Raw genomic sequence first — 23,376 nt, forward strand, 5'->3', positions numbered from 1 at the left:
ATGTCGCACTTGTTGATGCAGGATAAGTTTTTCTTTGTTTTTTAAAAGCATTCTTAAGATTTCATAACTCTCAAATGTTTCTCATAGAAAACGACACTTGTAATCGGCGAATTCGAATTCTTTTCCAAACTCTTTACTTATCTTTTTTGTTAACAGTTTTTCAAGAAGGATTCACATGATGCAGTTTAAAGTGTTTAACACTTTCACTTGAGTTTAACGTGTTCACTGCTTGAAAATATCATGTAATTTATAATCACACGAGATTTATGGTTTGAGAATTTGATTTTATAATATTTGCTTTTGAAGATTGTACGAATTTAAATTAGTGACACCGATTTTTTAGGTAGTCACTCTGGTAAGTGTTCGAAATACAATCATTATTTAGTCATGACATCACTATTTTTTTTCCAATTCAAATTTAGTCTTCAAAATAATCTAATTTTTTTTGTGTATTTATTTAGTTACATTTATTAATATCTTACAGAAAGCAATGCAGTTTACTGACATTTTCTCAAAAAAAAAATAATATAGAAATTCACCAAATTTTGAATGCCAGGAAAATGACTGGAAGGCAAAGAAAATGACATATTAGCTTAGAAATTAAGAAAACAGTCATTTTAAGCTAAAAGTAAGTAACTCAACTTAAGAAACTCATAAAGACAAAGTTGAAAAGTTAATTTTAACTTTTTATGAAAATAAATTCCAAAAACAATTATTGTGAACAATTGGAGCAAATTTTTAAGTATAATAAAAGTGAGAGAGCAAACGCACACAATGGGATAGTTTTTAATTTTACTACATTTTAATTTGCAAAGAAACAGTTAAACGAAAGAAAACAAAAAAATTTAGTAAAATTTCATTAATCTTGAAGCCTTTATAAGAAGCAAAATGCCTGGAAGATATTGGGTAAAGTACAGACATTTTTGAAATGATGATATTCTTAGAAATTTTGACACAGTCTTTTTTCCCGGGCCACTTAAAGAGATTAGCAGCCTGTAAACCAGCTCGAATAATAAAGTTAACTTTATTATCTTTATGAACGACTTCAAAAACTTCTACAATGAAAATGATAATCTCATTAATTTTTCTGATTTCAGCATTTAAAATAGGTATTACTATAAGTTAGTTTAAAAATCAGTTCATTTACCTAGAAATCATTCATTTTCGAATTGAGCAGCCACCCAACTACTAACTTTAATTGTTTCAGAATCAGCTTTAATAAGTTCATGCTCAGTCGAATATGATTCATTATTAAAATGAAGAGTTGGTACTGTGGTACGAAAATTTCAGCCGTAGAGCGAACCAATGTGAAAGTCACATTTAATACTGGCAGTTACAGCTTATTTTATTAAAGATGAGGTTAGTTAAAATCTTTTTTCTAGAAGATTCATAGACCCCTTGAAGGGAATGTTTTTTTTTCCTTCAATAAATTTATCGACTGTTTCAATAATTGAAGTCTCAACTTCTTTATTTATTAAATTACATTTTTTTTCAACAACAAAAATTAAAATTTTCATATTTGGTATGTTTCCACCAAAAGCTACACTTTTTTAAGCAGAACGTTTCATAACCGCCCCAACACCATCCGGTGCACTCTTTCCATGGCGCGGTTCTGTAAAATGTCCGGATGATACGTTAGGCAAAATTAGAGGAAACAAATTTTTTTTAAAGACTTTAAAAGATTACAATTTGTTTTATTTCTGTATTATGTTGAAAGCGAATCATTCGCTAAATATATTTTCTTTAAGCTTTTACTCTGTGGAACATTGCTTAAAATATTTTCTACATATGTGCCCAGATAGCACACGAGTCATTTCTTAGAAATTCTAATAGAGTTGAAAATGAAGAACTTGTGGTCTTTTTCGCTGGTGTTAGATATAATAAATCCTGCGCGTACAGTAAATTGTGTTTTTCTACCTCCAAAGTGTACTGCTTGTGTTTTTGATGCATATTTGATATTATAGTTTTCACTGAAATCAATGTAAATTAAAATCGATTGCGTGGAAAGTTTTTATTTTAATTTACTGGTGAATTGAAATTGATTCTGTATTCTGGCAATATGATTCAGATGTTCTATCAGTATACTTTTCTCTCTTTCACTCAACTTTGCGATTGGCTTTACAACTCCTTTTTTTCTACTGAGCATACCTTAAATTTCTTTTATATTTTTCTTTTTCAAGGAGCTCTCTGTCATTTTTAATACTCCCATACCGTTTCATCTCGGCTTCTCGCTTTCTTTCTCAGTTTATTTTTCCTTAACTGTTTTTAGGCCCCGTGTTTTAAAATAACCTAGTAAAATTAATTCCATAATAATTGACATCAATTTTTTTTTATTATATCATTTAAATTTAAAATATTTCAAAGCATTTTATTTTACAACTTTATTACACTCTTTAATTTGTACACCGAGGCAGAGTTTAAAGACTGAGATAGAATTAAATTGTACAGTGATGTTTTTAGCTTATTCTTTATATTTCAACTATCTATGTTTTGAAAAAAAATTACCTAAATCCTTTGCGTTATATGGATCATGAATTGTTTAAATAAATTCTTTTATCCACTGAAGAAAGAATCTCAAATGTTTTTGTTGTTGATATATAGAGAATAAAATTAAGTATAATAATCAATCATTAAATAAATAAATAACTTTGATTAAATTCAAGCATATCACAATCTTACATAAACTGGGTATTAGGTAAATATTTTTTCCCCTCTATACATATGGCTGCCATATTGGCATTCATAAGCCAGAAAAATGGCAGACAAGATAATGATTTGCCATTTTACAACATTTAACTTTACTTTAATTTAACATTTCGGCCTAAGATGTTTACTTTCCGCAGAAAACAACAGGATTTCCTGAAATAACTCAGATAAATCTATGTAGTTTATGTAATTAATGATTTCAAGAAGACAAGAAAAGGATGACAAAAAAAACCAACTCACCTTGTAAAATTTTTTGAAATAGATTTTGAACCAGAAAGTTGGTTCTTTATTCCTGCAATAAGACTTGTTCTGATAGGATGGTATTCTAATCAATCTCTTAACCTAAGATATTGATTGCTGGCGCTATCTATTTCGGTTATAAATTACTAAAAAAAAAAAGTGGCCAGGAAAATGACTCATTTTCATGTGACAAACAAATCATTGGCAGAAAAAATTATCTTCAACAAAGTGCTTGGAAATAATACCCTCGGCATGTATTCCAGAAATGCTTACAACGGTTGAGATAAAAAAAAATTGGATATTTTAAAATTTATGGGAAGTTTTGAAGCTATCTATTATTGGAAATATTACTGGCGACATACCAGGAAAATGACATTTTGAAATTCAATTAATTAAAATTTTTAAATATACAAAACAGTCAATGCTAATGCAAAGCCATTTTAAAATGCTAACAGCAATACTATTCTTTTTTTAAAGTTCTTTTAGTTGTATAGTTTTAGGTCTTGGAGCAAAAGACTGTCAATTGTATTTCGTGAGAATCACCCACAAACTATATATATAATCTTAAAATGAAGAATTATCTGGGCTTCAGAACAGAAAAATAATTTAAATAGTTTAAAAGTTATTATATATTTTTGAAAATTGCAAATTTGACAATATTTTTCCACCTAAATGAAAATTATCAAAATCACTGCCGTATTCTCAGTTTTCGCAAATTTTTATGAGCCCAAATAATGCAGCATTGGAGTAAGTTTTTCAATATTCAAAAATTTGACTACAAAAGCTTTTCACTTTTACAAAATTGTGGCTCTTCTCCATACTGATGTTTCGTGCCATTTTTCAAAATAAGTGTAGACAGCTGTAGCTTTAGAGAGGCTAAACTTGACATAACAGTCCTGATTAACAGTTAAAAACTTACAACAGTTATAAAAAGCATATTATTCGTTGAAAAGCACCATTTCATATTAGGATGGAGTCTTCGAAAAACAGCCTTAGACTGTAGGCTTTATCTGATACCATAAGTGGTGTATGTACCAATGAGGTGACACGAAGCCGTAAGACCAAATGGCCACCGAAAGCGGTTACTAGAGAAATATCTCCAACTTAAAGTATGGTTAGTGATAAAAATATTAGCATAACTCGAAAATATTAAAATATTTAAATTAAAAATTGCTTTATCTAATATTTACTTTTTAAGTTATAGTTAAGATGAAAAACACTTCTTATTAAACAATTTTTAAAATGTTTTGAAAATTTATGATTTCACATAATTTTAAACAAAAAATAACAACAAAAATAATATTTAAATAATTGCCATACAAATCATGAACTTACAATTTAATAAATGCTAATGGGAGTAAGTTAATCGGAAATTTAATGTAATTTCTCATTTAATTCTTAATATAAGTCATTTGTTAAGCTGCTTATATAAAAAGATCACAATTCTTATCAATGTTTTCGTCTATTAATGCTTGCGTAATAATCGCATTAAACTTATTTTAATATTTTACGAACTGTCATTAAACGAACATAGCGAACTAGTAATTGTGAATAAAAGTAAATTTTACATCATTTAAAAACCATTAAATCTTGTTTATTCTTTTAAACTCCTCTAGAAACTTTCATTTTTAAAATTAAAACAGATCAAGTAGTTATGAATGATGCTTATTTTTCGAAGAATACAAGCTAAGCTATTTTAAAATTATGCTCTCTACCTACTTATAATAAATAATTGCTTACATTTATTGAGAAATGATAAAATATTTTTCCAAAATACTTCTTGGAAGACAACAATAATAAGAACAAAGATTATTAAATCAATATTAAGATGAAAGTACTTTTACGTTGATAAAATAAGGTTTTTTGAAATTAATAGTTGTGTTGCAAAGTACTTATTAGAATAAATGCACGAATGTGGTTGGATTTTTTTTTTCAATTTGATCTGAAGTTTCAGAACGTGTAAAAAAAATTAATCTTTAAACTCAATAGATAAATAAAGGGTAAAAAGGTTTTTTACGTATTACTAGATTATAGCTATTATTAAATTCTTTTCTACGATTGTTTGTCTCCTTAATTTAAAAGATAATAATTTTTTGTCTGGTAAATGAATTAAGCTATTGCCTTCAAATTCAATTATTTGTTCTACTTAAGTTTAAAATTTTAGTTTTGAAATTTTTTTTTAAAGATTATTATACAGTTTTATTTAATTAGGAAATAATGGTTGCTATATTTTCATATTTTCTAATTATATTAAAATTATTGCTCCTTTTCAGGAATAAAAATGCCTAATTCCATTTTTTCTAATAAAGAAATTTACCATTATGAGTTTTTTGTTAAGTATTTTTGTCTATACTATTTTCTAAACTCAATTTACCGAAAATGTTTTCTTTAAATCTTATTTCAATTTATTGGAAAGAACTTTTATTTCATTTGCAAGATATCTTTAATGTAAAATTATTTGAAGTGTTAATATTAATAGAATTATTTGACACTTAATGTTTTCAAAGAATATATTGCGGAAAAAAATCAGCGCATTATTTTTTAAAAATTAAGGATCATTTATTTTTTAACTTTAAAAATTAATTTTAAGAAATGTCTGATTGATTGGCAGTTAAAAAAATAATATTTCCAGTTTCTTTTATGCTTTATTCAATTATACCTTTATCTTTAGTTTTATCTATTTTAATTAACTTAATAAACTTTGATTAAAAGATGCTATTTTTACTTAAATAATTTGGTAGTTTAAAAAACATTGTAAGCGATTATGTCTAAAATATATATAATGCCTCGCAACTTATGTTTAAAATAAAATATTAATCTTTAAAATTAGAATGGCAAAATATTATCAGATTATTAATTTTATCTATGTATTTATAAGCTTATTTTATATGCTTCAATAAACTTATTTACCTTTGCTTAGTTGTAATTGTCAAATTTTAAAGTTGTACATTTTTTGAAAGTTGATTTGCACTTTAAATTCAACGCGTATATTAAAATTTTCATTCAGATATGTACGAAAATTGAAAAAAAAAGTAACAATATATGTATGTAAATCTGTGTTTTTGTCTCTTTTACTTAAAAAAAAATGTTTTTAATTATTTTAATGCTTTTTTTCTTTAGAATTTATTAACATTTTTATGCAGACGTTAATGCAAAACGCAAATGTCTATATTTGCTTTTCTATAAATTAAATATATTTAATTATTAGTACTGCGTATTTTATTGCTGCGTATAAAGGAATTTATCCTTTAAGTCACCTTTTAATCACAAGTGTAATAAATATATGCTTATGAAGTGTAATAAATATATACTAATAAATTTATTAAACTTTTAGTAAACAAAAATTTCTGTCAATATAGATGAGAGAAAAATATACGTTGCACTATTTTATTGTAGAAATATGCATGCATTGCGTTAAAAAATAAAAAGACCACCCAGAATAACTTTTGATCTAATGATCAGATCTTCATTCTCCGAGACTCATTTTTCAAGGAGGTAACGTCAAATATGCTAATTAATTAGTTCAAACGATATTTTAAGTTACGAAATCAAACACAAAAAACATATCCATCTCAATTTTGATCCTCTTCAAAGGGATTGCTCCCCTTCTTTGATAGCTCGAAGACCCGTGTGGGAAATTGAGTATTTCCTGGTGGAACAGTTTAACGAGTATCGATACCGCGTACAATTTGCACCCACCCCTTTTAGTGATGAAAAAACATAATCACTTTCGTAATCTAAAGTATTAAATTTGCAGGAATTGGGAGTAGAAAACATCAAAAGGTGTTTTTTTCTTTCCAGGAGGAAAGAGAGGAGATTAAAGAAGCTAATTAGAAGCACCTCCATGCTTCAATCTGCTACAGAACATGTTTTGATGTTCTGTATACCCTTATATTCCTTATTTGTGATTTGCAAGTATTTCATTGTCTTAATTTTTGATAAGGAGTCCAGAAATATGTATTAAGGGTGGTCTTAGCGAAATACCTCGTATGCACATTAAAGCACATGCAGTTAAAGACAACATGTTTTATTTAGGAACTATCTATTTACCTACGTATATAACATTGTTCCAGTTTCTTGGCTCCTCCTTTATACTCTCTACCCGAAGCCCTTTCCGTAAGGGAATTTTCAGATAGAATACTTTAGTGTAGGTAGAAACACTTTCGTTCAAAAGTATGGAAGCTTTTTTATAGTTGTGCAGTAAATTATAGATGTTGATAGACATTGCATGTTTTAGTTAAAACCATAAAAATATATCTCCTTGAAAAATATATCGGTCGATGTATCTATAAAAAAATATGTTAACCCATTAACTTAAAAAACTTCGTTATAGCGGATGTTTCTTCACAAATTTAAAATAGATGCATGTTATTTTTTAAGGCTTCCAAAATATTTTTTTTTATGTCCTTAAAAAATATTGAATGCTTTTACTAGTATTACTAGTATTAATTTGTAAATTAAAATATGTTTTTACTAGTATTAATTTGTAAATTAAAATATGTTTTTACTAGTATTAATTTGCAAATTAAAATAAATGGTTTGTGCGTTATGCAGACAACAGCTAATTAAATTATGTTTATAGTAGGTTCACTGTCCCGGCTATTAACATATCTTTTGCGTACGCCTTTCAAAGTGTCAATAATAATTTAACTTTGCGCATTATACTGAAACTTTCACCCTAATTATGAATAAATGTATATTTTTGTGCTGAATTTAGTCAAATTCAGATTTTCTTACTTCTTTCTTTCTGTTGATCACTTCTGGTAGATGCTGCGGCCAGTGCCATTTCCGATCCCGTGCAAGTAGTGGCATCTGAATGATTCTCGACGTCATTATCGTCATCATCATCCCCATCTTCATCATCATCTCCATCCTCCTCTTCGGATGAGGATGAAGGCAGGGATGCTCCGGAGGACTCCGATTCCGAACTCAGTCCCGCGGGGTGCCTCGCAGTCCCCCTGTACAACTGTTGCTGCTGACGCCGTTGCCTAGCAACTCGGGGGATGGTCGATGTGGTCGCAGTGACTGGAGGGGGCTGGTTAGAGGGGTGCAGAGACGAGTAATGTCGTTTGGCGTTCGAACTAAGGAGTTGGCCCCACGACCCAAACTTGGCAGGGGGGTTGAATCCTCCTCTGTCGCCCCTCGCGTCGTCGTTTTCGTCGTTATCTGCAGTCTCTGTAGAGTAACGAATGACATCCGGCGTAACGTCTTTTGACTTTCGTTTGGCATACACATCTGACTTTTCAGGACCTGAAAAGAAAGATAAACATTATAGTTTTAAAGGCAGATACATACTTGAAGATCTGAAAAACAAAGGAAGTAAAATTTGTTCCCGAACAAAGATAACATATTTCAAGGAGTTTTAAGAGGAAGAGACTATCAAAACTGTGTTAAATAATTTCAAGTTTATCTTGCGTGGAGTTATTTTAGACAAATTTTTCATCTTTGTTGAAAATAACAAGTATATTACCACATTCATTATTAAAGTAATTTTTTAAAAATTTAACGACGGGATGTTACGAAGCGAAAGAGTGAAATCAGTGAACATCGATATTATCCGGTAAATGTCGATATTCAGATAGTTGCTTTTATAAATGCTTGAAAAAATTCATTAGATTTTCTTTTTTTCTCCACCTCTTACTTGAATGATATCATTAAGCAAGCACCGATGGAAAACATTACTTAAGATTCTTATTTTTCATTTAAATTAGTAAATGTCGATAGAATTTAAATGAGTAAATGTCGATAGAAATGCACCAATAGAAAATCTTATGTAACAGTCTCATTTTTTATTTAAATCAGTAAATGTCGATATTCGCCATGCACTGATGTTAATCTTATATAACATTCTTATTTTTTATTTAAATCATTAAATGTCGATATTCAGCCAATGGAAAATTTTATATAACATTCTTATTGTTCATTTAAATCAGTAAATGTTGATATTGGATGATGAGAAATCTTATATAACATTTCTATTTTTTATTTAAACCAGAAAATCTCGATATTCAGCTTACAATGATGGAAAATCTTATATAACATTTCTATTTTTCATTTAAACCAGTTAATGTCGATATTCAGCATGCACTGATGAACAAATTGTAAGCAAAAAACTAATGTAAGCGGACACTTTTCATTCAGTGTTCACTGCTGAATATCGATATTTTCCAGCGTAGAAGCGAAATAATGATACCAATGATGAAATGTATAAATAATTAAATATGTGGTTTTTGGGCAATATATTTCGGACAATTTTAAAATAATGTAATGGTTATTCAAGAAGTTATATAAGAAATTTGTTTTCAGATCTTTAGTTTTAGGTATGAAAGTCGGTAAAATTTAAAGTTGTTTCTGTATAAGTAAACATTATTAAAGTTTAATTGTTTAAAATTTCGGTTGTTCTTTCAGAATGAATTTCAAATTTAAAACAACTAAATAGTTTGCTGAATCATTGAAAAGGTCATGGATTGCAGATTGACACAACAGATGACTCAGGTTTGTATATTGACCACGCGTCTTGTGAAATAGTATACTTTTCCTACATCTAAGGGAATTCATTTTCGAGGTCAGTTTGATTATTGCAGTCAAACTGAACGTGGGAGGCTTTCCTCCTCCTGTAATGCAAATGCGCAAAATTGTCGTACTTCCTCACGAAAATCTTACTTTCCTTCAGAAAGTGAATACTGTACAAATATATGCTTTTTCCTTCCTTTTTTTGAGTTAAAATTTTTAAAGATACCAAGTAGTATAACAGCTTAAATGATAAAATTAACTCAATTCGCATAAGATATGATGTATTATTAATAAAACTGATTTGAAAGATGTAGTTTTGCTTGAAACTTATTACTTTTAATACTTTTTATATAAACCTTTATCAGTAAAAAGATAAATATTGATTTAAATTATATTCAGAAAGTATAATACAAATTGAAAAGTGTTTATTTGTTGCAAATTCAAAAATCAATTACTTTAAAATCTAATGAGCTTAATATTAATTAAGCGAAGTTGTGGAAGTTATAAATAATTGCTTAATATTCCTTAAATATACACATTAGAATTGAAAAGTTTAAATCGTTAAATATTTGTGGAGATACTTTTTAAACAAAATGTAAAACAGAAATTATTATTTTTAGGATATTGCGTACGAATTTCTCGATGATTCGAACAATCAAGTCAAATTTTATTTTGCATGACAGATTTCTACAAATATTTCATTAGAATGTTGATATAAAACCATTTTTCAGTATAAATTTCAAATTATAATTGTTGATTTGGAATAACATTTCACTTGAGGTAATTCAAATTAAACATTGATAAACAGAAGATATAGATTAAGATTAAATTATTTCTCCTAAAAGTGACGTAAAATGATTATTTATTGAGCATAAAGAAACTGAGTTTTAGCTTATATCAAACAATAGAAGCAAATGACTATTTTATATTTTCTGATGTTAAATCATAAAAATTAATAAATCAAATAGTTAAACTTTTGATTACTTTTAAAATTATTTTATTAATTCGACTCTCAGAAAATTAGTTGAATGTTGAACCATAACATTGGTTTCTTGATTCATTTAATTTCTCTGCAACTTCAAAGAGGTAAGTTGAACCATGTGCCCAGTTCAGGCTGAACTATGATACTGTGCAATCCATTTTAACATAACAGTGTTTCAGGATTTGAGGGAACACCAAATAAACACGATAATTTTTATCGAAATGCTTTGGTAATGAATAATTAGGTATTATTAATAATTATGTATTATTAATAATTAGGTAAAATTAATAATTAGGTATGGTTTTATTACCATGTTGTTTGATAGTAAATGTGATAAAATGTTGCAATTTTTTCATGATATCTTTAGAGTATGACATAAAAACCATTCATTCAGTTAAATGTACTTTTCAGTTTTGTATTTTTACTAAATGCGCGTTATTACGAGCCATAATTGTAATTATTAAGATAAGAACGAAAAAATTAACAAATGAATTGTTTAAATACCGTAAATTTTATTTTTATTATCAGAATTACGGTCCTTGCCATTCAACGACGATAATTTTACCAGAATTCCTCTTTTCTGGTTCTCAATTCTTTTCGGCAACGGAACCCTAAATAATCAACTCTCTTTCAGCGGAACCCCAACTTTATAAGTAGTTTTTTAAGGTAATTGTGTTAGTTTTAAGTGTGTTAGTTCAATTATTTTACTTTGATTGTTTTGCTTTAAAAACGTGATAGGAAATGCTAATTCAATATTTAATAAATAAAAGTTTGTTCCTTTCTTAATTTATTCAATATATTGTTATGAAAAATTTTTTTTTTTCTCTAAAAAAAATGTAATTTCTTTTGTTTGCATTTTGCTTGAAATAATTTCATAAAGTCAACCGAAAAATTGAATAAGTTATGAATTATAGGTTGAATTTAAATATAATCAGAGGTTTCAAAACCCATCACTGGTTTTAAAAAGAACTACTTCACTCTTCTTCGGAATAATATGGTTGCACGGAGCACCATTTGGGAACCACTGTTCTAGATTACTCTTAAATTTTTACCTTATTTTTACCATCATAAAACTTAAAAAATAAAAAAGAATAAACAAATATAAGAAAATGAATTTCCAACACCTGTACGATATTGCTTCGATTTTGGCGTAACATGGTCTTAAAAGCTTTTTTTTCTTCATTTGAATAGTTCAAAAAAGTTTTCGGAAAACTCTTAGAATTTTCTAAAATCCAGACGGGCAATAACCATACCGGGCATCATTTCAACTCAGCATGACAAACTCCACGGGCGTCGAACCAGTAGCCCTCCATCTCAATATTCCTTCAATTCAAAACACTAATTTCCGGAGAACTAGAATAACATCTTTTGATACCCAAAAACTCTCTCACATAAATGAAATAAAGAACAGAAAAGAACAAGAACTCTTGAAATATGCAATGGACACAAAACCCCGGCGTGGGGTAGGTCTGAAGTATCACTCCAAAACTTTTGAGCCATGAAAGACGGGACAAAAAAAATCGTAATCCTTGTCGGGCCATAATACACTTTGGCTCAACATATTTGCCCCTAAAGATTTCAGATGGATAAGGAGAAATATGAATGTTATCAACTAGGCACCCCACAAATGAAAATATAAAAAGTTCAAAAAGTAGTGGTGACCCCCTGCTCGGATATGCATCAGTGAGTAGAAGATGCGGCGGAAGACTACCCCCTCCTGATTTACGAGAAGTATTCCCCCCCCCTACTCCATCCTCTCCATCCCCTTGCTGACTGTGTGACTCCTTCCATGCAGCTTTCTTGCTATACGAAACTTTTAATATCCTATTAAAATGGGTTCTCAAATAATGCTCAATGATTATTTTTAATAATGAGAATAGTAAGAATAAGAAGAAAAAAAAACCAATCAATATCCTATTAAAAAAATAAAAGTTTTCAAATACTGTTTTATGATTATTTTCAATAATAATAATGTTATTTAATAAAATAAGTTTTAAAAATAGTCCATTAAAATAAAATAAGCTTTTAAATAAGGCTGAATGATTATCTTTAATAATGGGAACAGTAATAAAAAGAAGAAAAGGCATTTAATTCCCCATTAAAAAAAGAAAAGTTTTTAAATACTGTTTTGAGATTAACTTGAATAATAATAATAATTACATTTAATATCCTTTTGAAATAAGAAAGGTTATAAAATAATGCTTAATGATTATTTTTTATAAGTAGGCTTGTTATAATAAGGAAAAAAAGGTATTTAACATCCTATTAAAAAAAGAAAAGTTTTTAAATACTGTTATAAGATTATTTTTTAATGATAATAATAATTAAATCATTTAATATTCTATTAAATTAAAATAACATTTCAAATAATGCTCAATGATTATTTTTAATAATGGGAATAGTAATAAAAGGTATAAAAGGCATTTAATACTTCATTAAAAAAAAGTAAAGTTTCCAAACACTGTTTTGAGATTATTTTTCATAATAACAATAATAATAATAAAAACAATAAAGTTATTTAATATTCCGATTAAAATAAGAATGATTTTCAAATATTTTTTTAGTGTTATTTTTAGCAATAATATAAATAATATTGTTGGTAATAATAATAATAATGTAATAATAATAATATAATAATAATAATATAAAAATTTAATATGCTATGAAGTTAGAAATGTTTTCAAATAATGTGTTAAGGTTATTTTTAATAATAGTAGTAAAGAAAAAAACATTTACTATCCTATTAAAATTAGAGAAAATTTCAAATAATATTTTAGCGTATTTTTCAATGAGTTGTTTTAAAATATCAAGGTAAAATCATTTTTTTGAATTTTTATTTTATTATTTTTATTATTATTTATTATTTTTATTTTTATTTTATTATTTTTATTATTATTTTATTATTATTTTATTATTTTTATTATCACTTTTATTATTATCATTTTTTATTATTATTATTCCTATTATTTTTTTAGTTATTTATTATGATGCGTTTTATTGTTGTCTGAACTTATTTCAATGTGATTTTTAAAATGCTTTATTTTTATTTTTTTTAAATGTTTTTTTAAAAACAACATTTGACCTTTAGAGTCTTTCGACCTTAATTTTTAATATTCAAAAAAATTCTTAATTTTTGCAGATTTTTAAAGTTTTCAAATATTTTCTTGTTAACTATTTAAATGCGCAAGAATCCAAATCAAAATTTAGTCCATGAATCAAATTTTGATTTAAATATTGATATTACTATTGTTATTGTACTCAGCATCTTAAAGTAAAATTACATATAAATAGCAGAAAAAGAAACAGCCTGTCTGATTAGAAAATCCTCTTTTACTTTTTATCCCCTCTTGGATGTAAAAAAAGAGAAAGAGACCCATTGCGTCAAGAATAATTTGCCGTCAATTTTTTAGCTAATAGGAGTGAAAGGTCGTTACATGAAACCCATGCTGAGAAATTCCTACGAATATGTTCTGAAGGCATCGGATTGCAAGACTTGTTTTCTAGGTGACTCGTTATTAATCAAGGGGTCGTCAAAGTGATCCATCCACGGTGTATAATCGTGGGAGATCTAGAATTTGGGGAAACTAAACAATTTTTGCTTTTTGTTTTTGTTATTCTCTCTCTGATTTCGCCATTCGTGTTTTGTCATCAGATGTCAAAAACAGAAGATTTTGGGCTTTAAAGAGGACGATATGATAGGAGCAGCGGATATCCGGTACCTAAGGATGTCTAGTTTTTATCCAACCCTCTTGTCGTTTCATTTTGCAGAAATCAGTTTAGTTCTGGAGTGGGACCAAAACAGGACGTTCCTTTTCCTGAACTGAAATAGAATGTCTTTTTCCAATTTTTGTTCTACCATGGCAATTCACGCATATCAAAGTGTAGTTTTGACAAGGAAGATATTTGTTTACCCAGGGTGGAGGGAAAAATTTAATTGGTTATTTTTCTTCCTTTTTTCTTTTCTATTTTTTTGTGTCAGTTGCATGTTGATTTAGCTTTTTGTTTTTTTTAATTATATTTTTTCTTCGACTGCTGATTTATAAAAATGATATCAGAGAAATTAGTTCAATGTTGACTCATTAAAACGGTGTCTTAAATCATAATATCGGCAGAGGTGAAGTGCCAAAAATCGCTATTTATCCGAAATTATTACGATTTCGTAATCAAGATGGCGAAGTTACGGCTGAATAATAAAAGTTATGGTTTTTGAGATTTTTTGTAATAATTTGTTAAAAATATTTTTTTCCGTAACTACGAAAAGTTATGAAATTTTGTTGTTGGCAGCAAATATTTGATAAAAAAAAAAAGAAAAAAAAAACATTCAAGTGCTACTTTTTATCCAAAAAGTAACTTTCAACAGTTAGTTTTTTTTATTTAATAGTAAACTCATGTGTAATATTTTATTTTACAGCCATCGTTAAACAGCCGACCCAATTTTTAGGTTTACGACTGCTAATTTAATTTTCAACTCCGTTGCCTTGCAATTTTGAATCCAATCCAGAAGACAAGGGAACTCTTGGATCAGGTATCGGGAGAAATTTGCCTTCATGGAGGACTTTTGATGAAACTAACCCGCATTAGTGTTACATGGAGAGGAAGACCACGAGAACCGCCCACGGTTAGTCTGATGGCAAGGGGATTCTAACCCATGATCCTTCTACCACTGAGGATATTTCACGTCAGCAGTGCGGTCAGTGAGAGCCGGGTGCGGAATCTGTATCGACCATCCATCTCTGGGATTCCAACCTGGGTCACCTCGTTGGAAGGCGAAAGCTCGATCCCCTGAGCCCAGGTGTAATATTATTAATATTAGATTTCTAACTTAGAATTGAAGAGTTAAATTGCATTGCAATCGCGCTAATTTAAATTTTGTTAAAGTTATACTCATTATAGCACTTATGATTACTGATAGCTAGTTTAGAGAGAAGGCATCTCTGAGTCGGGCAAATTTACCGCAAGAGCAATCTTAAACTGTCGTTATATGAAAAAATATGCAACATTTTAACTCTTGTAAACTTGCAGCAGTTATTAATGGCTGTTAAATTAAAACACGTCAGTGTTTAGCCAGTGCCTTCTATGCTAGTTGAATGAAGGGCATAAAATGTCTATATGAAGAAAGATTTCAGCTTTGAATAAATGAAAAATGTTTGGGAATTAATTTTTTAATAAATTACTTCATCGCTGCATTGTGTGAGTTCATAAAATATGTAACATTTGAGAATTTTTCAATGATTCTGACAGTTTTCTTGTAAATGGAAAAATCTCACTAATTGGGAAAGTTTTTAATACAATTTAGTTTTATTTTCAAATATTTTAGTTATTAGTCTAAGATAATCTTTTCAACAATACAGTATAAGTTTTTTTATAGTTCAAGGCATAACTGTGACTTTTATACATTTATTTTCACCATCCGAAACAAGGATATTTTGATGTATTGTAAGTCTATTTATAAGTGTACAAACTTTTTAATCTATTTAATATTTTAACAAAATATATAATGTGTCAAATTGTATTGATTTAGATACACTTCACGTTATTTGTGCTTCATTTTAATTAAGCTAAATTGTTAAAAAAATAATGCGTATTGTAGCCTGCGTAGCTCTAAACTAAATACGCTACACACGTTACAAAAGCACAGCGCATGTGTAATTTGTTGTTTGATAATTGAGATACTTCGTCATCTGAAGCATTGAAATTTTTTGATATTTGTAATTTTCAATTTATATGTATATATACATATATATTTAAGCCTGTAATATACTAGATATTTGACACAAACTCAAGAAAATTCTTTTTAATGTCCATTACCAGATTTCATAATCCGAGAAATATGATATTCCATCTTCTTCTTGAAATGTTTAGATTTATAAAATCGATGTTTATCTAAGAAATAAAAAAAAAACTTTTTTTTTCTAAGATACTTGAAAGCATTCACAGTTTATAAAAATAAACTGTGAATAATATGAATAATATGCAAAATTCTTCCAATGTTCCTAACAAAAAAAAATAGAAACAAATAATCATATAGTCAATTTATAAAAAGAAAGAATTTAATCTTGCGAATTTTTATTGAAACATCGGAATAAATTAATCTCGCTAAAATAGATTTATCTTTGTAAAATAATAAACTTTCTAAACAGTTTTTGGATTTAAATGTTACGATATATTTCAAACAAGTGGCTGTTTATATAATTATAAACAGTATGCTTATATACATGAGATGTTAAATAATGTTACTTAAATAATAAAAACTTTTAACCATGTAACAAAAATATAATATTAAATATATATATATATATATAATATTAAATCTTAGATTTTAAATATTTAATATTATAACTAAAACACTGTAAAAAATTTCGGAATAAAGTAACGGCACTTCGGGTGAATTATCCATAAAATCCATTTTTACCCAAACTTATTGTATATATTCATTACCGTAAAATCTATTTTTACCTTAAAATATTATAACGCAATTTTTCCAGTAATAATTAATTAAAGTGATTCCATAATTTCACGATAAATATTCGTATAAAAATTCTGACATATTAGATTGTTTTTTCCGTAACCTGTTCCTGTAAAAATGGATTTTAAAGTAAAACGTATCGGTATACTGAGTGACAATATTTTTCACAGTAATTCGATTCGGAATTTCTTACAGTGCATAATGACAAATACTTGGGGGTATTCTTCATTTTGTATTAAAAAAAGTTAATCAGCATTTTTGAATTAACGTTAATTTAAAGCTAAGGTAAATATTGCAGCTAGGCAATTCCAGTCCAATAATTTTAAATTAAATTAGTTACCAAGTTACAGTATATGCTAAATGTTAATGGACAGATTATATCATACGAGAACATCGAAAATAATGTATGTAATTATGCAAGGTAATAAATATATTCACGTAAATATCAATCTATTAATATTAACCGATTTGATTGGGTGAATGATAGAAAATCCAAGCAGAAAGTGTTGTATCACTATCGATTGTGACGTCGAACACCAAATGGAGAAGTTTTTTTGTGACATGAAAATAGTCATTAAATGATAACAGATGGACAGCAGCAAAAGGAATATTAATGTTTGTTATAGAATTTAAGGTATCCGACTACCTTCGGGACAAAATTTTTGAAAAATAAATATTTTTCACAACATTATTGCATTTTATATTGTATATTAATTTAAATAAACATATTTAATAGAGAAAATTTTAATATGCAGGAAATTATTTGTTTAAAGAGTATTTTTTAGATAATTTTAATGAAAATAACTCTTTAACGGAAAACACTCTACACAAAAAACTATTGTACATGCAGCTATCAAACTTTTTGAGCCGTTTCGTATAATCCTCTGAAGTGTTATGAACCTCAACTTAAATGATAGCATGAAATTAAAAAAATTTATGGAGTGTTAAGCATATTTTACCATTTTTTTTTCACATTTTCTTCACATTATCTACTGCAAAATATCTCATAAAACAAAAAATAATACAGTTATCTGAATTCTGGAGGTCTGTTACATAACCACCAATACAAGAAACAATCTCTGAAAGTTTGAAGACAAATTTATTATAATTAGTTGAGTTATCTTGTTTTCCGTAGACAAAAAACAGCAAAATTGTCATTTTGAGAAAAACACAATTAAAGTTTATAATTACATTTTTTCTAAAAACTATGAATGTTTGTCAGTAGGAATTTATTATATTTTATAGGGGGCACATTCCTTCACACATTTTCTTAGTTTTATTTAACGTAGCGATATTTTAACGTATTATTTAGCGATATTTTAAAGTATTTAGTGAATAACATCAAAAGTCTACTACTTATAAAGCATTTAACACAGGAACAATTTTTTATTAAACAACCATCTTACTGTATTTTCACACTTTAATATATATGTCTAAATATAGTTTTTATTAATAATTAGAAGTAAAAAATATTTTTTATAATATTTATAATAGCTCAAATCTAGAATTTTCTTCTAAATGCAATTTGTTATCATAGCAAACCGGACAACATAATGAAACTAATATCACCATTAGGATCTCAATATCAATTATTCGATTGCCACACAGATTGTTTTTATCCAAAGGCATCAGTTATTTATTGACATCCATAGAAATCGATAATTTTGAAGAGCTGGAAGTAATAGATTCATCTGCTTTACACAATTTTGAATAAATGGTATAATCAACTTTACTCAAATTATCGCTTTTGGTGGCATGTTGATTACCGTAATATTTACGTTTCTTAGATCGAGAAGTACGTCCTTTACCCATTTCAATAAATTCATCAAAATAAATAACAAATTTTTTTGAAAGAAATCAATAAATTTCTTCAAAACAAATCAAAATCAAGATATAGAAAGTACGCTTGAAATGTAAACAAACTATCAGAAAATATGCTAACTTTTCATGTTACCCACAAACAGTAACCACGAAAAGTAAAATCTAATTAAAATATAATTCAGATTATTAGCCGTGAGTTTAAGAGCTTTTAAAAATTAAATATCTAAGAAAAATAAACACACAAATAGAAATGGAACCGAAACTATTACCTACTACCGGCTTCATTTTTGTAATTTCCGGTAAGTTGGACAGCTGTCATCTGTTACTAAAATAGCTATAACTAAAGTTCTGCTTGACGTGCATTCAAAAACAAAACAGTTTTTAAAACTAGAAAAATTGGGCATTATTATAAAGCAATAAAATAAAAAAGTGATTTTTTCTGAAAATCCTCTTTTTTAAGGTAGTCGGATACCTTAAACTACATTTCCAAAAAATATTTCATATAATGTATTTCCTTAATCAGTATGTAGTTAAAAAAATTATAACGATATAATAAATAATAATTTATTTATTTATATTATTAGTGACTAACAAATATAAAATAATAAACGAGTCATTTCAAGAAAACTGCAGCAAAAAATATACTTCTTAGCTGAGATAGATGAAAGGATGACATGATATGAGAGTTCGAACATGCACTCTTCGTCAAAGGCAACACCACATAAATGAGAGAAATAAAACAGGTAAGGAAAAAAAAAGAAGAGCAAGGGAAATAGATGTGGTCAAATAAGAAAAAACAGCGCAGGTTGCATTTCCATGTACAATACAGAGGTCGAGTAGAACCGAGGTAATTTACTACAGAATCGGTATCAGATTTCAGATAAAGAATTATGGAAATTAAATTTATGCCCAATGCTTCAGAAAATATCTAATATAAAATGAGCATTTTCTCGTTATTTATAGCATCAAAGAAAAGTCTGAGGTAACGTTTACCTATTAAAAAAAACTTTTCTCGGAGGAGAAATATCATTGAATATCACTGAACATTCGTTAAAGAAACTTTTTCTTTCTAATAATACCTCCATACGTTTTCGTTCTTTGTAAAACGCAACATAACATTTCAGATTCGAATCAGAAGTTTTAACAGAAGTAAAATTTGAAAGGTTAAAAACTTTCAAATTGTATGTTTAGTACAATTTAAATAGATCTCTAAAAATGTGCACATTTTTTTTAAAAAAATTACATTTTGTTATTTTCTTAGTGTTTTTTACATGGAAACATTTTCTTATAGTTAATTGCATTAATAGTAAATCTAAGAACTTTTTTCATTATTTTGTATTAATTCAAGTCAAAACAATTGAAAAATATTATATTCCGCGTTTTAATAATTTATGGTTATGAAATGAAGCACGAAACACCTCTGTCTTTTCCTTTAAAGGTAAAATTTTTCTAAGCACGGCTCATTTCCAAACAATATCTTTTAAAATATGCAGTTATTTAGATCTAAGAGAAACAGTTATTTATCATTAAAATTTCTTTAATTTTTTCAAAATAAATTATTGATTGAGTTTTAAATATAAATGAAAAAAGAAGCATTTTTCAATCTACCTTTTTTGGACTTTATATATTAGTACAAATATAATTCCGAAAATCTAATAGATTTTTTAGCAACTATTAGACTGTTATTTTCATAATTAAAAGTACCAATATATATATATATATATATATATATATATATATATATATATATATATATATATATATATATATATATATATATATATATATATATATATATATATATATATATATATATATATATATATATATATATATATATATATATATATATATATATATATATATATATATATATATATATATATATATATAGATATATAGATAGATACGGAAAAGGGGCACCGATGTCCCATCTGCGCCGAAGGATTAAAGAAAGCTTTTTCTTGAAATAGAATCCCGATTTCATTAAACATTCATTAGAGAAACTCCATTCTTTCTAATGCAACCTTCATACGTTGTCCTTTTTGGGGAAGCGAAAAATTTCATTTTTTTTTTTTTGTTGCTTAAGATAGAATTGTGGTAACATAAAAAACTATAATTGAGAGTTCAAAAACTTTAACCCATGATGTGTACTGTAATTTAAATAGATCTTTTAATTAATAGATAGTTAGATCTCTTAATAAATATAGATAAATAAATCTTTTAACAGATTTTATCGATACTAAATACTGCTATTACTTATTTTCTTAGTGTTTTTTCATGTACAAAGTAAACACTTTCTTATAATTTATTGCATCAAGAAATAATCTAAAGGAACCTTCATGTATTAAAGAAAGCATTTTCGTTTTGCAGAATCAAAGTATGTTCTATGGGAAAGCTAAAATGAATTCTTGATTTTTTTTGAAGTTAAAATTCGTTATTATTTACTTTCTCGGTTGCTGTCACTAATACAGAGTTAACATGATTTCGTTATTTATTGCAACAAAGAATTATCGAAGGAAACGCATATGTGTGTAAAGAAAAATCTTTTCTTAAAAAAAAATCCAGGTATCATTAAACATTCATTAAGGAAACTCCCTTCTTTCTAATAATACCTCCATAATTTCTCCTTCTTTGGGGAAACGAAATGTTGCATTCAATTTTTTTTATATGAAATGGAATTCAGGTATAATTAAAAATTAAAAACGGGAGTTGGAAAAGATTTTACACTTGATATATAGTGTAATTTAACTAGCTCTATTTATAATAATGATAATAATAGATAGATAGATATTAAACTCTGCTGTTACTTATTTTCTCCGTGTTTTTTTTTTCGTGTAAAATTTTTTCAGAATTTATTGATATAATCAATTGCCTGATGCAAAGGCTTAAATGAATTTTTTTAAAGTTAAATTAAAATTTTGCTATTACTTACTTGCGCAGTTACAGTGACTAATACAGATTTAACATTTTCTCATTATTTATTGCATCAAAGAAAAATCAAAAAATAACATATATGCCTCAAAGAAAGCCTTTTTATTGAAATAGAGTTCAGGTATCATCAAACATTCCTTCAAGTAATTCCATTCTTTTTAGTAATACATCCATATCTTTTCCTTCTTCCAGGGAAAAAATTTGCATTTAAGATTTTTTATTTGAAATGAAATTAAGGTATCGTCGAAAATAAAAAATGAGAGTTAAAAATTTTTCATACTTAATGTATAGTATAATTTAACTAGATCTGATAGATTAAAACTTGCTGTTACTCATTTTCTCAGTTTTTTTTCTTGTATTAAGTAAACACTTTTTTAGAATTCATTGAATCAAAGAAAGATCGGAAGGAATCAACATGTATTAAAGAAGGCATTTTCTTAAAACAGAATCAAGGTATAATCGAATGTCTGATTCAAACGCTTAAATGAATTTTTTTAATGTTAAACTTTGTTATTATTTACTTTCAGTCACTAATACAAAGTTAACACCTTCTCATTATTTATTGCATCAAAGAAAAATCCGAGGAAAGGTATATGTGTTAAAGGAAACCTTTCCTTGAAATAGAATCCAGGTATCATTAAACATTCATTAGAGAAACTCCATTCTTTCTAATAATACCTCCATACGTTCGCCTTTTTGGGAAAACGAAATGTTACATTCGAGATTTAAAACTTTAACTGAAATGCTATTTGCAGAAGAATAGAACACAGAAATAAAAGTTTCTTTCACTCAAAAGTAAGTTAGCTTTGGCGATGCTAAAATTTAAAAGCTTATGAAAGCTCATTGCGTTCGGAATGTTGCCCTTTTTGAAATGAAAAGCCCAAGATTGAATTTCTCAGACTGACTTTACAGGGAAAAGAGAACTACTTTTGTAACGTTACTTTCTTTTCATTTATTTTATCTCTGAAGTTTCCAAAAGTTTAGATAATTGGACGAAAACTTTATTTCGGAACGGCATGAAAGAAAATGGTAGATTTTCTATACAAATTAAATCGAAAAGATTGGAAACTTTAGAAGCCAAAATTAAAGCAGTTGAACCAACACGATTTAAATTTCCCGATAATGATTTCAGAAAGATTTATTTTATCTTTATAAAATCATTATCGATGCAATTATTCTTCCGTGGGAATGAAAAACACTACATTTAGGTTTGAACTTCTAAAAGAATCAGAAGTTCGATTCGAATAGTTTATCAGAGAGAAATTTCGATTGTATATTTAATTCATTACCTTTTCAAGAGTATAGATTTTCAATGGTTTTTGACAATTATGGGTTATTTTATAGTTATTTTTATTATAGAATAATTTTTAAGGCTGTGTATTTATTTTACTTAAAATTTGAACAGTGAATATTGCAGCATATTTAAAAAAAATTCGGATCAAATTACGGTAAAATGTACCGACAACACGGTTGCCGGTATTTTTTTTTTATAGCAAAAATCCTTTATACCGTAATTTTTACTGCAATATTTATTGTAAAACCACTGAACCACTGTAGTTATACTGAATTACTGTAAAATATACGATATAAAATTTTGCGGTAAAAATGGAGTTTTTCGTAAAATTTATTTTACGGTTCTTGCAATCAGGGTGCAGGTACTTTTAATCGTAATTTGATCCAGAGTTTTTCATGGTGCAGGATATTTAAAATACAT

At 27.3% G+C, this 23,376-nt stretch overlaps 1 protein-coding gene across 3 annotated transcripts in view; it reads right to left on the bottom strand.

Moving 5' to 3' along the window:
* The window catches only part of LOC107436783 (teneurin-m), a 579,494-nt gene that overhangs the window by 100,396 nt on the left and 455,722 nt on the right, over window positions 1–23,376 (bottom strand). For all 3 annotated transcript variants that reach the window (XM_043049130.3, XM_087159056.1, XM_087159061.1), the window contains one exon: window positions 7,684–8,196. In XM_043049130.3, coding sequence (XP_042905064.2) covers window positions 7,684–8,196 — 513 coding nt within the window. The remainder of the gene's footprint in view (window positions 1–7,683; window positions 8,197–23,376) is intronic.

This window comes from Parasteatoda tepidariorum, chromosome 1 (assembly GCF_982258835.1).
Source record: "Parasteatoda tepidariorum strain Cologne lab strain chromosome 1, Ptep-v5.0, whole genome shotgun sequence".
NCBI lineage: Eukaryota > Metazoa > Arthropoda > Arachnida > Araneae > Theridiidae > Parasteatoda > Parasteatoda tepidariorum.